The 17,386-nt window shown below is 49.5% G+C and overlaps 1 protein-coding gene across 2 annotated transcripts in view; it reads right to left on the bottom strand.

Annotated features, from left to right (window-relative positions):
- The window catches only part of KAZN (kazrin, periplakin interacting protein), a 208,267-nt gene that overhangs the window by 68,888 nt on the left and 121,993 nt on the right, over window positions 1-17,386 (bottom strand). For both annotated transcript variants that reach the window (XM_088066595.1, XM_005528316.3), the window contains one exon: window positions 15,919-16,096. In XM_088066595.1, the coding sequence (XP_087922721.1) occupies window positions 15,919-16,096 (178 nt within the window). The remainder of the gene's footprint in view (window positions 1-15,918; window positions 16,097-17,386) is intronic.

Raw genomic sequence — 17,386 nt, 5'->3', positions numbered from 1 at the left:
CCCTCCAATAACCTGCAGCAACTTAAGTGAAGAAAAAGAGGCTTTGGTTAAACTGTCCCTTGTAGTGGTCATTACACTGTAACTCACAGCTGGGTTTACAGCATTTTTCTCTTCACAGGTAATCAACAGGTACCTTTACTAAAATAAAGCACTTTTTATTTAATGTTCTAGCTTACTCCACCTTTCAAAAGAGCTTTTCCCTCAAAAGAATGTGTTAACACTTCACACAAAAATATTTTTCATCTGAGCTCACTTTGAAGGGAGAGTTTCAGCTGGAGACAATTAGGAAGGTCAGGAATAAAACCCAAAGAGCAGAGTGGGGGGGATGATGCATGGGCAGGGGCCGAGACCCCACTATACATTAATTTAACTCGGAGCATGTGGCTGCTCACACCAAAGCCTGGAACCGGTGGGACACTTAGAATCTCACGTAGGAATGCTTGGATGTGTAGATCCTTCCAGAGAAACGAGTCAGCTTTTAATTCAGGCATTTTGAGCTATATTAGAAAACAAGCATTTTCAATCCAAGCTGAAAATGAACAACTTCTTGCCTACTTGCAGCTCTACCACTGTGTCAATGCATGGGAAGGAGAAAATGACTGAAGAAGTTAACTCCAACCCAAGGTGAAGCCAAGTGGTTTGTTTTCATTGCTAAAACCCACAGAAAAGAAATGCAAAACACGAAACAGCCCAAAGCCAGCGGTGAAATTCACATTCAGTCAGAGGATTTTCTGAGGCTAAATGTTTGTTTTTATCCCAGTGCACTTAGGTCAGCTTGAATTTATGTTAATACCTTCAACAGAGCTGTGCCAAAATACTCAATGCCTGACAACCTGTAGGTTAGGAGTTTTTTATAACTATTAATTTGTCCTGAACACAACCACCCAGCACTGCCCCTTTCACGCTGCACACCAGGGTAAAGGCTGCAGCAGCTACAGTAACACTGATTTTAGCCAAAATCCATGGAGACTGCAGACAACCCAACACCCTCATTCTGTCTAAGAATTATTTTCTCACTAAATCCCCAGGCTCCACATTTTTGCCAGCTACCACGAGCACGGTGGCATTTGCTTCCCAGTTTGCCATCCCTTGCCTGCCTTTCTATCCTAAATCACTGTCCTGCCCGATGTCTGCAAAAACAATTTTATCACCAGTTGTGAATTTAATTAACATGTTGTTTCTCCCTTCAACCAGATCATTAATGGAGTTGATAAATCAAATGTGCCATTGTAGTCCCTAACAGTGGATTTGTGATATTCCCCAGAGGTCAGAGGACACGCAAACTGAGGGATGAAATTCACTGAGACATAAATATAGTGTCCTCATCTGTGACAGTCGGATACAATCATACTCCAGCGATGTGAGCATTATGTAAGAGAACTTTGGATCTGGCCTCTTCCACAGAAATGCCACAAGACCAATATAGAAAAACAAAAACTGGCTGACAGTCCATTTCAAACACTGCTTCTCATTCTCCTTCCATTTGTGCTGCCAGGTCAGTAATATTTACTTTTGTTTCATCAGAGCTTGGGTAGAAAAATGCCACCAGGGCAGTATTTCTATTGATTTTAAAAGAAGAAAGGAGATTAAAACAGAGAATGCTCTGTTTGTTGTCCTTGAGACTGTTTGGGATCTTTTGCCCCCTCATAGGAGAATTGGCTGGATGGGGCTTGGAGCAGCCTGGTCTAGTGGAAGGTGTGTCCGCTGGGGCACAATCCACAGCAGGGAATTGGAATTGGATGATGTTTAGGGTCCCTTAAAACCCCAACCAATCTCTGATTCTGTGGCTGAGCTGCTCCCCACGCACATCACACACAGCCCCTGGCTTTAATAAAATCATTAACAAAAGAAAAGTATCACGAGGTCGTGGTGAAAACTGAAACCCAAAGCAACAGATAGCAACCATCCACCTTGGACCGAGCTGTCCAAACCAGCCCCACAAGAGCGAGCCTTGGTGTCCACCAGTGATGTCCACGGACACCGGTGACCTGTGCTCCAGCAGATCCCTCAGCTACCTGCTGCACACGGCTGTGCACAAGCACAGCTCAGAAAGCATCTTAAAAATGAATAAATAAATGAACACAACAAACCTCGTCCCTCTGCAATCACCCGGCCTGACTTTTGTTTTCGCCTCTCAGGATTGTGCTGAGCAGCCTCCGGCTGAGGAGAAGGGGCTGCCTCAGAGAGGGCAGCAGTGTGGAAGATTGCCATGGTGAGCCGATTGAAATGCTAATGGAACAGGGCAAGGCTGGGTTCATACACCCGACAGCACCCACCCTCCAAAACCTCCACCCGGAGAACCACAAAGATCGGGCTTCTGCAACCCCAAAACCCCAAGGAGGTGGCAGTGGGACGCCAGGACTCGGCAGGAGAGGCTCCCTGAGCGTGTCAGGGAGGGGCTCTGGGCACCGAGCAGCGCTGGCAACACCCTTGAGGAGCCAAGGCCGCTTGCAGGAGCCTCCAGAAGCGATTTGACACAAGCACGGCAGGGCTGTAATGCCGCAGAAGCGGCGCTGCAGCCAGCGGGGGATCGAGACCATGGCTGGGAACCTCTCGCCGGCTGCCCCGGCTCACTGTGGGGAGAGACAGCACCCCCTGAGCATCTCCTGCTGCCATGTGCTCACTGTGGGGAGAGAAGCCCTGGGGAGGAGCCGGTCCCTCCCCGAGCCCGCACCGACCGGCCCGGACGAGCCCCGGGGCTCGGCTCCGGCGTGACGAGGCTCGCCCCGGGAGCCCCGCCAAGCTTCGAGGGCTTCGCAATTAACTTTCACAACAAACCAAAGCCTCAAGAGCTTTTAATCCCCAAGTAAGTAGGAGATGTGGGTCCCCGCCAAGGCTTTTGTGCCCTGGTTTATCGGCGGGGCGCTGACCTGCCGTGCTGCTTGGGGTCTGCCCGGGCACAGCCGCACCTCGGCAGCTCCCGGTTCTCCATCCTTCATTCCCAGGCAGGACAGCAGGGAAAGGCAGCCGTGCAACAGGTTAAAACACTGGGAATGTTCGCCTAACCTTTGTGCAAATAAGCTTGAAAGAAATGCTGAAGAGCAAGGACTAAAATTCCTGCACGGGTACCGTCCTCTGCAAAAAGCTGGTTGTGCTGTTCTCCATCATAAAAAAAAAATTAAAATAAATTAAAAAAACCTAAAATACGTGTATACATTCAATATTTCATCACAAAGTAGCTGATCTTCCCTGCCAGCCATCAGTTAAGAGAGGTGAAATAACTACCACAGCAAGCCCGGGCTCGCCTGAATAAACAGGCAGGAAGGAAATTGCTGTGTGCAGATCCCAGCCCGGCACAATCCTCATCAGGATTCTCTGTTGGCAGCAGCGCTTGTCACACAGACAGACACCGTGCTCGTGCCTGCGGAGTTCAGCGCCTGACCAGCACCTCATCGTGATAATACTTTTAATAACACCCAGAACATCTCTCCTGTGAGTAACGGGACTCTCCCGCACGCCCTTGCTCTCCCCGGGGAACAGAGATGCTGCTGCTGCTGCTGCTGCTGCAGCACACCAGCACACACGATGGCCTCAGCTTTACCCAGAAGTATTTTGGGCAAAATTCTGAAAGAAATGGGTGTATATTGCCCGGGACAATACTTGGGCATCCTCCTTGGCTTTGAGCCTCAGATACAGCATCTGTGGTAACCTACGTCTCCTCTTCCCTGTTCCCTGGCAGACTGGAATAAAGAGAAACCTTCATGTTTTTATCTACCTTCAAAGTTTATTTTCCTTAGCGTTTTTTACTCATTTTCAACGATGAAAACATTTTGGTATTATTAATTACCAACTTAATCCTGCTTTCCTAATGACATGTACACAGATTTCCATAAGATCAGAGCAGCTCTACTAATCAGGGATAAACCCAGTGTACTAAAGAGGGTTATACTCTTACATTAGTCTTTCCTGTTGTTCTAATTAATGGTATTACCCTCTAAACTGTGCACACGCACTTAAAGAAAGTTAAGATATGCTGAAAAAGTGCTGCAAGGGAACCAGAGTATATTTAATAACTTCCTACCAGTTACCTCCAGCACAACATCCATCTACTTGAAGCCAACAATATCCATCTCTCTTCTTACTCAACATACTTGGTTTGATAAGTGGCTTTAGCCATTGATATGAAAAAGCATGAGCAAAATCATCTTCAGAGCATCACTTCATTTTTCTGCTTCCCCTTTCCTCACCAGATTGCCACAAGGATATCAACACTCATTTGCTGATTCAAGTCCAAGAAAGATGAAAAACATCACTGCAGAATAAGCTTGTACTTACATCGGCAGAAACAACTGAAAATGAATTAGCAAATGAGAACTACCTCACAAAAACTGCACTTCAGCAAAATATCCCCCAATTTAGAGTCTTTATGCACAGCTGCGACGAAAAGGAACCGGAATAAATCACAGCAAGTCTTCAAGGCCTGGATAATTTTCCTTCTTTGAGAGACTCCAAAAGCTCAGCTGCTCCCGGCTTGGAACACGCTGGAGGATCCAACCCCAGCAGTTTTGAAAGTATCTGTGTGACTTCCAGCACCCAGCTGAGGTGACATTGGGCAGGTTCTTGCAGCAGGAATCCCAACCCAACAGCCAAAGCCCCTTATTTGTGTCTTGACAAGGGACAGGTCCCTGCAGCCACACAGGGTCCTCTCCAGCCAGGCTTCACCCACTGCAGCAAAGAACTGGATGAGGTCACACATGTTCCCACAGGTGTCACACCAAATTCTCTTAATCCTAACCCCGAGCCACCTCCTGGTGTAAATATGGTACCAAAGGGTGGAAATAACCCTTCAAAATTATAGGAACCTTGGCAGCAGCACCAAATCCCAGGTGCCCAAGAACCAGGTGTACCAGCAGGTTTATAAGGGCCCTAAAATAGACAGAGCCCTGCAAATTCACGTCTCAAGAGTGTAAATACTGCTTTTACTGCTCCCAAGGCTACACATAAAGGGTTTCACCAGGAAGGATTTAGTTGATTTCTCCCTGCACAGTATTCCAATCCACTGGGAAACGTGGCCATGCAAAGCCAGGTTTGACTGAACATCATGATGAGGTCAAAGGCGTCTGTGCTGACATCACAGTATGGACAGGCTGTCACTGACAGCCCTGCTCCTCTGACATTATCTGGATCGTTTATCTGCCAGCAAGCACAGTTAATGCTTATCTGAATATGGGGTTTTAATCCTGCAGGGTGGTCATTACCATGGTATTGTCATGCTAATTAACAGGTAGAGCTTTCATGTTTTTTTATGCATGTTTCCCCAACCAAAATTAAACAAATATCATTGGAATCTTACATCCAGATTTTGCATCAGACTATTTCCAGGACTTACAGTGTCCTGGTCCACAGCAATCCAACCCTGGGAGCAGAGGAAACACTTCAGTCCACAAACCACAACAGCATCAAAAAAACCGAAACCAACCCAGCGCAAGATAATACAGCTCCATTTAAAAGAAAAAAAAAAATAAAAAAAATCTTTAAGGAACTTACAAGGCATTCAAACCTCTTTAGTAAAGTGCTTTCCATTAATCCTGCCACATGTGAAATGCTGAATCAAAGATGTTCAGTAAATGTGCCTGTCAGAGGAATTACGCCCCAAATCAAACTGGTCCCTAATGAGTGCACTCAGAAATGACAGCGATAAGCAGGGCACAGGAGATGTGTTAAATTACATCATTTACCAAAATACCCTGGAAATTATACACGTCCAAGGAGGAAAAGCACATAAAAAGGACCTCTGCAAAGGTGGCAAAATGCAAAGTGGGTTTTTTTTGAAGGTTTGCCCCGCCTGAAGGGAACAGCAGATTGCTGCTGGTGCCGCACTCGGAGCACCTGTGGCAGCTGCATGGAGCCACATGATCCCTCCAAACCCCTGGGAGCCACCACAGACTCTTCCACAACTCCAGCAAGCTTGAGAGCAACTCCTGGGAGTGTGAGAGAGTCCCAGAGCTGGAACAAAGCCAGGCAATGACAAGGGCATGAGCACACGGGCAAGCAGGGCAAGGTGGCAGCTCATAAGCCCTGTTCCAGCACGCCCTGTTCACCCTGCTCTCTCCTGTGCTGCCTGTGCACTCAGCAGCCCCTCCTGGGGCAGGGAGCTGGGGAATGCCCACAAGGGGACCCCTGGAACCTGCTGGTGACAATCCACCCTTCTCCTCTGTGCCCAGCCCCAGCTCTGCCTCACCCAGCAGCTGCAACAACCCACCAAAAGCATCCGTGCACAGCAGCATCAGCACACCACAGTGATCACACACCAGTGATAGTAAAAGATTTTAAAATCATAGAAAATTTGGGGAGTTGGAAACAAAGTTAGGCTTGGCAAGCCCTGGGCAAAGTGTTAAAAGTAGGCCCTGGGAAATGTTAGGCCTTGTGCTTGCTAAGATGATGTGAAACTGCACCTGTGTAGTCAGTATATGATAAATGATGTCATTGTTAGATGTGATTAGATATAATTATTGTGTAAAGAATCATGAGAAACTATGTTAGGGGTTTGGGGGGAATCACGAGAAATCCATGCTTGGGTAAAATCAATGCATACAATGGAACAATGTAAGTTTAATAATTAATATGTAAGTTGTATAACTATAGAGTATAAAAACATGTTCAGCTCAAGACCAAGTTGGGTCAGATTTGGGTCTGTGTACCCCTGACACCCAGAGCTCTTTAATAAAGCACCTTCATGTAATCATTAGTAATTATGTGTTCCTGAACACTAACACCAGGGCCTTGCAGGAATCGGTCCTGAAGCCAACACAACTGCCTGGGTACCTTCTAGTTAATAAATCTTGCAAAGGCTTTGCTTATATTACAACGTGCTACCCCAAACCAGAACTTTTTGATATTAAATACGGCTTTTTCACTAAATAGGTGGCCCTCCTGTGGTTTCCCTATGAGCTTTTTATTTTTAAAGTAGGGTTTTTTTTTTCCCCTACAGGAGCTGCATAGCTTTGGCCTCACCACCTCCCTCTGCTTTTCATGGAAATTTAAGAACCCCATTAATCAGCTCGCTCACCCTGAGCTGTCAGTTCTGGACCTCTCTTGACCACGAAAGGAGATCATGCAGGAAACTAAAGCTCATTTGAGCAAACCCTGTGTGGCTTTAAAACAAGCTCCCTTCCCAAGGATGACAAAAACGATCTTTGCAGATTCAATTACACAATGCAAATGTGGTGGGGAGCACACCGTGTCTCCACCTGAAATGGTTCCCCCGCTCCTGCCTGAGCCATCACTTTGGCAGGAGAAAAAAATTACAAATTTGAGCAAACCTATTTAGCAGCTCTGGATATAGTACAGTGGATATAAAAGGTCAAGGAATTAATGTTAAGAATCTTCGGTGGATAAAACAACAGCTTTTGCTGGAGCAGATAATGCAGTAATTGATGAACATAAAAGCAATTATTGGGTGCATTTAAGGCTAGAACAAACAATGATGAACACAGAGAGAATATTTTACCATCACAGGATGAGGAATCTGTTTCCTGAATGTGTTGCTGTTGCACAAAATCACACAAAGACATCGTTCAGCTTCAAGGGAGAATCAAAAGCCCAACAAGTAACTCCGAACTGGGCTCTGCTCATCCTCACACCCTTGCTGAGGAATCACTCCAGGGAAGAAGCAGTGCAGAGGGACAGGGCTCCAAGATGCAAATGGATCCCCCAGGGTCACCTCTGGCAGCACTGCTGTGCCCAGACTGTGACAGCCCTGCCTGTGCCCTCCTGCCTTCAAAATGTAGCTGCACTTGGAGATTTTGCTACTGAAAATCTCAGTATGATCCACTGAAACCTTTACAGCAGTCCTCCAGGTTTTTTCTAACATGTTATTTTCCCCTCATGCAGCTTAAGAGAGCGTCTAGACTATCTAAATCTTTAGCATCAGAAGTAAGTTCTTCAAATCTATTCCTCAAATCAATTTGCTTTGCTTCCCACTCCTAATAGAGCAAATCTCCCTGGAAAACAGGCAAACGCTTCCCGTGCTTGTGCGCCTGCAGCAAATTTCGACCCACAACCATATCTTAGAACAATTGGAAATACCCTGGAAAAAATACCATTTTAATACTCAAACCAGCCAGGGAACAAAAGCAGAATCTTACAAATGCCTTTTAACTCCTCCCTAAAGGTTATGGGATACTCCTGTGCACACCTGGAAAAGCAGCTGAGGCCAAAACCAAGCATTTATGGATATTCTGCTGTTAAAAGAGGGTAAAGAAGCTGTTACTGGGGAATTAGGCATGGCATGACTGCTGCCCAGTCCCAGAACTGGGATCCCCTCAGCTGATGGCAGTAATTCCATGCTGCTTTTCCCAGTTAATTTCCAAGGAGGATGACGGACAGTTTAGTTAAAAGCAACAGGCTGGAGCAGTGTGGATGCACTGCCAGCCTTCATCACCTCTGTGCCTGCACACTCACAGGCACTGATCACTGGAAAACTCTACAGCTCTACACTGACTGAGGGAATAGTTGGCAAGTTCATGTTCTGCCTGAAATTAAACAGTAATGAGAGTCCACTTCTTCGAATTCCATGATTTTATGAGAATTAAAAGGCAAAGGAAGCTCAAAAGATTCAAGTTTTAGATTCTTGGTTTCAAATATGGTCAAAAAGTGGCCTCAATCTGCTGGAGAAACAAGCTCTCTTTCACCTTTCCTACAAAAAAACCTACTTCCCAGCCATGTCAGCTCTCCAGGTTTGATTGCTGCTGCAAAAGAGAGTCAGAGAAAAACCTGCAGATAGGCATCAGGACAGCATTGTGCTCCCTTACTCTCTTTACATCCCACACATTCACACCAAACAATTCCCCCCACCTCCAATACACACTGCTTTCTGCACAGAGGTGATTTAACTCCCCACTGAGGGACAGCACACATTCCATGACAGAGTGTGGTGGTGATGGAGAGGTTTGGGATTCTCCCCCCAGATGCCACCCAGCAAAGTGAGACAACAAAGAAGAGATGGCACAGGACAGCAGCAGGAAAGGCTGTGACACATCAGCTCCCTGTCAGATAAACCCAAAGGTTCAGTTCCCAGATACAGCCTCTAAAACCTGTGAAATCTTCATTTAGAGGAAGAAGTGGCATGAAAATATGTGAGTCAGAATGACCCTGTAAGGATCAAAAAGGGTGAGAAATGTATTTACAGATGCCCTCGGAAGAGCTGCTCCTTCCAGAAAAAACATTAGCAGAAGCAACGAGGGACAAGGATGATTCTCCAAGACTGGGATGAGCCCAGACCTGGGCCACATGACAGCAGAGCATCACTCAGTCCCTCTTCTGTCTTCAGTGGAAGGGTAATCCTCTCCCAAACTCTGAGTCTATTGGGTGCCCACAGGAGATCCAGGATGCCACCACACTCCCCTTCACCTTTCCCTAGGCATCTCTGCTCCTTTCCCATTGTCCAAGTGATCCAAAAGCAAATTCTACTTAAAACCTGTGGCTGACCACGTATCTGAAAAGCAACAGCAAAGGAGCTTTTTTTCCGTTTCTCTGTGCAAACATGGCCCTGCCCACTGCAGCTCTCCCACCAAGCAAGCGTCAGAAATCCTCATGACAAAACCCATTTCTTGCTAATTGCTCTGTGCAAAAACATTTCTCTGCTGCAGCTCATCTACTGCACTCCAAGGCAGAGGTCTTTGCAGTTCAGCAATTTTCAGACACAGACACATCACTTTATCAACGCCCAGCTGAAAACCAGAAACCTGACCCAAAAGCCACCCACACTGAGTGCGGGTGGGAACAGCCAGCCTGCACCACCTGTGGTCAGCTCTGTCCCCATCCCAGAGGCTCCTTGCAGGGATTTGGGGAAGGAGAGCACTAAAAAGATTGGGGAATTGGCAATTTATCAGATTATGGAAGCCAGAGCTGGACTGAGGGGTACTGAGATACTCCTGGGAGCTGCAGCCCCCAGCCAGTGTCACGCTCCATCACGGTCAATATTGCTGCAAAGTCATTCTGCAGTGACACACTGTCCTCCTGGAGAGCCTCTGCTGTCTCAGGTCCCCTCAGATCACAGCCTGTCCCCAGCACTCAACCTCAGCCTCTTGTCCTGGGGAGACAACTCCAAACCCTCATCATCACCCTCCAAGCCTCCAATTACCCACCTTGGCCACGGGTGCAGAAGGAAAACCTTGGGAAGAGATTTTCCTCACCTTTACAACTCCTGCAGACAAACTGACTACAGAAAAGGCTTCAAAGTTTTCAAAATTCCACTTCCATATTCTGGTGAGACTGCTTCTTGTTCCTTAAAAAGACTTAAACCCATCCCACCTGCTGCTACCACAGGACACATTTCCAAACACCAAAATAATCTAGCTGGAGGTGCCACAAAATCCATCTCAACATCCAAAACCATCACCTGTAAAGACTCAAGTAAAACAACACAGAAATGAAAAACAGGAAGAGATTGCAAAGCAACAAGAAGCAACCTCCTGAGCCTTCAGCATCCCACGGGGGAGGATGCATCCTGAAAAAAATGAGGCCTCTGGGTGAGTGATTCCCCAGGGTTTGCTGTGTAGCTGCTGCCCCGTTCTGCACGCTGCATTACGAGCATGGGGTTCTGCAGATGCTGCATCAGGACCAGAGCACTGATCTCACGCTTTGCTGGCAATGAGAAATTGTGAGGACTGAATTTTAACAAGCTGGGGACTGAAGTTTGGCTCTACATCGTGCTGGTGCTCAGTTCCTGGTGTACAGTGATGTACTAAAAGCACAGAGAGGAGTAGGGACCACTCGAGAAAAGGTGTTTGCACCCCAAGGCTGGGCCAGGAGCCCCTGCTCAAGGCTGTAAAGCCTCTTTGGGCGTCTCAGAGAATTCCATATTCAGGGGCAGAGAGCACCAAGTCCACTGATGTATCTGGAGAAAAAAGAACAAGTAATGGGAGGACAGACTGTCCTCTTGGATGACACACAGCCCCACCAGTGATTATCTGAGAGTGCCTGAACACAACCTACAAAATCATACTTAATCTTCCCCAACTTAAGAATGGAGCTTATCTCTATGTCCCTTCTCCCCACCTGCAAATCTAACAGCATTTTCATGATTATACTTCAAACTGGTAAGTCAAAAGCTCTGGATTAAATCCTCCTTCAACTTTAGTTTACTTGAGCTTACTCATCCTTAGGAGCTTCATTGTAACTCCCCTGGACAAAGCCTAAAGCAATGATAATCTAAATATTATGCTAACCATGCCAGATGAGGCTTTTGAATAGGAAAGCTCCAGAAAAGAATTAAATCAACATCTTCAAAGACTAAAATGTAGCAGGGACCTGGAATGTTATCAGCAGCCAGTTCCCTGCGTCTAAAGCAACCATGGGAACATTGCTAAGCACAGATTTATTTCCCAGCACAGGCAATTGTTTTAGAGCATGAAACTAGTTGCTCCCTGAACGATGCAGGACAAAGGGAAACAAAGTAAGAAATTATTAAAAAGAGTAATTGTACAGCAAGACCTCGATGTTGTGATAAGCATGGTACAAAAATGCTCCCGACACCCGACTGGGCAGCAGTGTCCAAATACCTCAGGCTTCTTTACAGTATCAGCTCTCCAGCTCTGGAAGAACAAATAGCAGGGAAGATTTCTGAAGAGATGAAAATGGTACATTTTCAACAGCCTGAGATGATTACTCACAAAATAGCAACAGCACAGAGGTAACTGATTGCCTCCTGGGCAAAAGTCAAAGTCCTTGCATTGTAGCTATGAAAGGATACTGAGATCAAAGGGAAAAAGAGAAAACTCTATTTTAGGCTGTCACTAGCAGAAAGGTCCTCCTGGCCCCTTGGCATCACCACATACCAAGGTACAACTGAGATCTTTCTCACGCTGCACGTGCCCGAGATAAGTGCACAGCAAGGAGCAGCCCTTATTCCAGGAGCAGGGTGAAGCTCCTGCCCCATCCCCAGATGAATTTTGGCAGCATCCATTGCAAACATCCCCAATCCTCACTGCCATGGGGCAGGACATGGTGATCAGAGTGTGCCACCGCCACTCTGAAATCAGAAATGAGATAAGCCAAACGCTGAGCAAGGTGTTATTAATAACACTTAGTGATTGATTGCGTGTTACATCTTCAAGCACTTTACCAACATTAATTAATTAAGGTGTTTTCTGTTTAATGTGGGAAGGAGACTAAGGCAAAAACACGAGGCTGAACGGACCAAACACCCAATGCAGCATGGCAAGTCACCGCCAGACTTCAGAATTCCCCACAGACACTGCTTTTACCAAACTACTGAAAACACAGGTGTAGGTTGGGCAGAGCCAGGGAGCCAAAAGCCCAGAGGTGCAGCCAGCATGGACAGGGATCACAGCTAAAGCTGGACCTGCTGCAGCCACACTCTGCTGCATCCCCCCAGACCACTGGGCACGTCTCCTGCTCACAATCAATTCAACCAATACTAATTCAACCAAGGATTCCAACACGAGGGTGCTGACACACGGCTGCAGAGATGTTGCCGAGCGCTGCCTGTAATTGCTGTGCTAAGAGCTGGGGACATGAAGTATTGATTTCCACCCTGATCTGCATCCAAGTTTAGACAGAGGCTGCAGCCAAAATACTTCTCCCAGCAAACTCAATGGTTAAAAGAGCCTGTCAGGGCTGAGAGGTTTGAATGATTAACACTCAGGCTAAGGACTGTAACAATGTACAAGTTCCATTCCTGCCTACCTACGCACACCCACCATCCTGCTCTCCCTCTTAGCAGAATTCTTCCAGTTTTGATTAAAATTATGGAAAACAGGCCCTTGAAACATACCTCGCCATGGCAAAAATAGCTCATTGTAGTGGAGAAAAGTCTCAGAGTGCAAAAAAGGGGCAGAATTATTACCTCCAGCTGTCTCAAGCTGCACCATAATTACACAAATAACACATCTGACAAACTCAGTATTAATTATCGATTGAGCGTGACACAGAGACACACATTCACCTCCTTCCACAAACTTGGGACTGACCTAGAGCAGCTGCCTGCAGCACTGTGATCTTGAGTTCCTTCCCACCACACAGAAGGGATTCTCCCCTGTGAGGGTGGGCAGGCCCTGGCACAGGCTTGCCCAGAGCAGCTGTGGCTGCCCCTGGATCCCTGGCAGTGTCCAAGGCCAGGTTGGACAGGGATTGCAGGACCATGGGATGGTGGGAGGTGTCCCTGACCGTGTCAGGGGGTTGGAACTGGATGATCTCTAAGATCCCTTCCAACCCGAACCATTCTGGGATTTCACAAGCAAAGGGACATGATGATTCCACCACGCGCTTTTCCTCCTGGACCAAAGCAGACTCCACCACGCACCCATGGACCACCCCAGCACCACCAGCACACCCCAAATCTGCACTTGCAGGCTGCCACCCTATTCCACATCCTCCTGCCTGCCTTTAATATATTTATGCCTTTAATATATTTGCATAAATCGAACAGCTTGGCAGCCCTCCTACTTAGGAGACACACAACAGCAGAGCTATTCAGAGATTCTTGTTTTCACCCCATCCTTCTGAATGTCGTCTCAAAATCCTTGAGGAAAAGCATACGGCTCACTATAGATATCTTGGGCCTGTCTACACAAACACAGAGTGATGTAGGAGAGCATTTATGGCAGCATATAAACAATAGTACCAAACTTAGGGAGGAAACACAAAGCAGAGTGAATCTACTCGGTGGGTTTTGCGGGCACCAAGTACTCTCCCCATTTTCCTTCCTAAGCGTGACAGACAAAACACTCTTTAGATACCATTTTACACTTGACTGATTTGCTTCTCTTACAACACCAGTGATACAGGGCTGGATATAGCACACTTTTAATAACAGCTTATTAAATTCATGTGGAAAGACAAAGACTCATCCACAGCCACACAGCCACGGAGTCACACCTTGCTGCAGAAGCGTCCTCTCTCCTAACTCCTAGTCATCAACACACCGGGCCAAATTTCTCACCTTAGAGAGTGGGAAGATGCACCAAACCCTCCAGCAACTTCAGCAATTGCTGCAGGTACCACTCTCCCACCCAGCTGAGGGTGGGGCCACTATTCTTCCCCCTGTCACAGGGACCCCACTACTCCAGAGAGCGTGCAGTCAGAGCGTGCAAGCAGAAACACACAGGCTTTGGGGAACAGAGCACGTTTCTTTGGCACCTTTACAGGGTACCAACTGTTTTCCAGCATGCTGATAGTAAAGGAACACAAAGAGGAGTTTTTTCATCACTCAACAGATTAGAAAACCTCTGGGAAAACAAAAAAAACCCCTAACCTCAGAGAGCACACCCCTCTGTCCCTTGCCAGGACACGCTGCAGAAACCTGCATCTTCCCAGAAGTGTCCTGGAGAGGAAACAAAACCCAACACTGAACACGCACACAGGAATCAGTGTGAGCACGAGCAGCTGAAGGGTTTTACCTGCTTTCCTGGCTGCAAGCCTGCATTTCCACATGCATGCCCTGTACAGCGTGTCACCATCTGCATTCCTGATGCCCCTGCTCCACAGGGGAGGATGGAGGCTGGCATCCTCCTTCTGCCCTTTCAGCAGATTTTTATGAAAGCAAAAGCCTCAGTAGCCTGGCTGAGGTGTATGGCTGAGATTATTCCAACGGGCACCTCTCCACGGCATTTCAGAAAATCCCATGCCACACAGGTAACTTCACTTCCCACATCCCCACAGCCACCAGGAAGCTCAGCCGAGCAAGTGGAATTCACACCCCACACCCCCAAAACAGTGAAATTCAAGCTGGATGGAATAAAACCACTAATTAATCCCTCTAAATCAGTTTGCCACGAACAACAACACACCGGCGATGCAATCAGTTCCAGCCATGGCAGGGGGGTTGAAACACGATGATCTTTACGATCCTTTACAACCCAAAGTGTTCTACGATTCTGTAATTCCGTGATTACATCCTGCCGGTAGCACCTATGCCCCGACAAACGCTACGCTACCTTAAAAAAGCTCCACCAAAATGCTACTGTTATTTAAAATAGCGCCAAACCACCCTACCAAGAGATACAGTAAATAAGTAACGAGTAAATAACAGCTACTGACGTTTTTATCACACAAGTGTAAATTCTGTTATCGGGAAAGGGGAGGGCTCGCACTATTTTTTGTTCTGACACCACGGCTGCTCAGGGTAAACTGTCATGCAAGCCTGTAATTATATGGGAAATACAAACGTTCAAATACAAAAGCATTCAAATACAAACGTATCAGAGATGGCAACACGCCTTGATTAGCAGGAAACCGAATTTCAGCCCGGCGAGAGCAGCACGAGTACTCCAGGAGCGATTCGGGCTCAGCTCCTTAACCCTCACACAAAGTCTCTTTCCGCTGCCCCCGCGCCCCGTTTTCCACGGAGACAACTTTTCGGGGCTCCGAGGGGGTGTGTGCACGGCACAGGGGCCGCCCGAGGCTCCCCCCGAGCGCTCCGGGTGCCGCTGTTGGGTGCTGGGGAGGGCTCCGGCCGCCGTGCCCGGCCCGAGCCCCGCAGCCGCCGAGCCCCGGGCCGGGCCGGGCCGGGCGGCGGGGCCGGAGCGCGGAGCGCGGATCGCGGCGGTAACATGGCTGCTTTCCTACCCAATTACGAAACCGGCTGAGGGCGCGGGATTACCGGGGAGAGCCGGCCGGGGGGGACCTCGGGGCGGGGTGCGGCGAGGGGATGGGAATAGAGGGGGTGGTGGTTGGGGGAGGATGTGGGGGGGGCAGAGAGTATTTGGGGCGGGGGGGAGGAAAGGTGGGGGTCCCTCCTCATTCCGGGGCTGCCGGAGACGAGCGAGGCGCCAGCAGCAGGGACCGACCCTGCTCCGAACCCAGCGGGGAACCCGCAACCGCGGCCCGACGGGACGCGCCGGGCACCCCCCAAAAATAAACAATGAACAATAAAACCGAGCGGAGGCGGCGGGCGGGAGGGACCCCCGCCGGCTGCCCTGAGCCCCCTCGCCCCCTGCCCGCGGCGGGACCCACCTTGCGCTCCGTGCGGGCCGTGCTCCATGGCCGGGTCGCTGCCCAGCTCGGCCAGGCGCCGGCCCGTGGCCGCCAGCTCGGCGCGCAGCGCCGTCACCTCCTGGCCCGCCGCCTGCAGCGCCCCGTCGATGCGCAGCGCCAGCTGCTTGTTGTCGTCCATCATGTGCAGGATTTTGGCCTGGGGGGAGGGAGGAAGAGGAGGAGAGAGAGAGAGAGAGAGGTGAGAGAGGGAGGGGCGGGGGGGCGGGCAGGGGGCTGTGCTGGGCAGGGGGGGCAGGGGCTGCCTGAAGGGGAGCAGCGAGAGGGGAGTGGGCGGCGCGAGGGGGCGGCGCGAGGGGAGGGGGCTGGGAGGGGGGGACAAAGGGGAAGGGGGCTCCGAGAGCGAGATCTGTGCGAGGGGAGCGCCAAGGGGAGAGGGGTTCTGCGAGGGGGCGTGCGAAGGAAAGCAGGGGGGTCTGTGCAGGGGGGGTACAATGGTTGTGCGGGGCGGGGTGGGGGTACCCCCTACCTGTTGCCCCCCCCCGGCAGCCCGGGCAGGGCCGCGACGGAGGCGATCGCGGCTCGGCCGAGGGCATCCGCGGTGTTTGCGCGGTGTTTGCGCGGTGGGTCCGCGGTGGGTCCGCGGTGGGGCGGGTCCCGGCCCCTCCCGTGCCGGGGACCCTGCGGTGGCCGCGCCGCGCTGAGGGCGAGAGGCCCCCCGGGAAGTTGAGGGGTGCAGCGGGGGATGCTGCAGTGCCCGCGCTGAGCTCGAAACGCCGCTAATGAAGAACCGAACCGTTCTGCCAACTGCGCTCAGGCTCACCCTGAGCGTGGCCGTGCCCAGCAGCTGCCTGCAGCAGGTGGAGGAAAATGGGCTGCAAAAATCCCTCTGGAAGGATTTTGGGGCGGGGGGAAAGAGCCACCTGAGCGCTGTCGCCACTGCAGCAGCACTAGTGCGAGAGCTCTTACGCTGGCGGTTCCCGTGGCATGAACCCAGGGTGAAAAATCGAGAATTATTGGTATCATCCTTTCGCTGGTGGCTGCTAGAGGGAGCGCGGATGTTTCCCTGTGCCTTATCCATCCCTCAGAGGGATCCACTTGTGTGTTTGCCAGGGCTGCAGCAAGCCTGCAGAGCTGCCACCCTGTCCGTGGCAGCCGTGCAGATGGCTTCATCCTCACTGAAGTGAAATTGTAGAATCAGAGAATGATTTGTGTTGGAAAGGACCTTAAAGATCGTCTCATTCCAACCCCCTGCCATGGGCAGGGACGCCTTCTGCTGAACCAGGTTGCTCCAAGCCCCATAGATAGGGATGCTGTGGAGATCATGGCTCAGGTGGCTGTACCTTCCCAATCCATCCCTGTGTCCCAAATCTACCTGCAGCTGTGCTGTGAGTTGTCACCTGAGCCACCTGAACCCAGAAAAGTTCACAAGTGGGTTTAGGAACTGGGCAGGAGCATGGAGTGGGGTGGGAGCCTCACAGAAACAGGA

Source organism: Pseudopodoces humilis, chromosome 24, assembly GCF_049639895.1.
Source record: "Pseudopodoces humilis isolate 2021_Gansu_Grassland_sample_001 chromosome 24, ASM4963989v1, whole genome shotgun sequence".
Classification (NCBI taxonomy): Eukaryota; Metazoa; Chordata; class Aves; order Passeriformes; family Paridae; genus Pseudopodoces; species Pseudopodoces humilis.
This window is presented reverse-complemented; position numbering and strand designations above follow the sequence as displayed.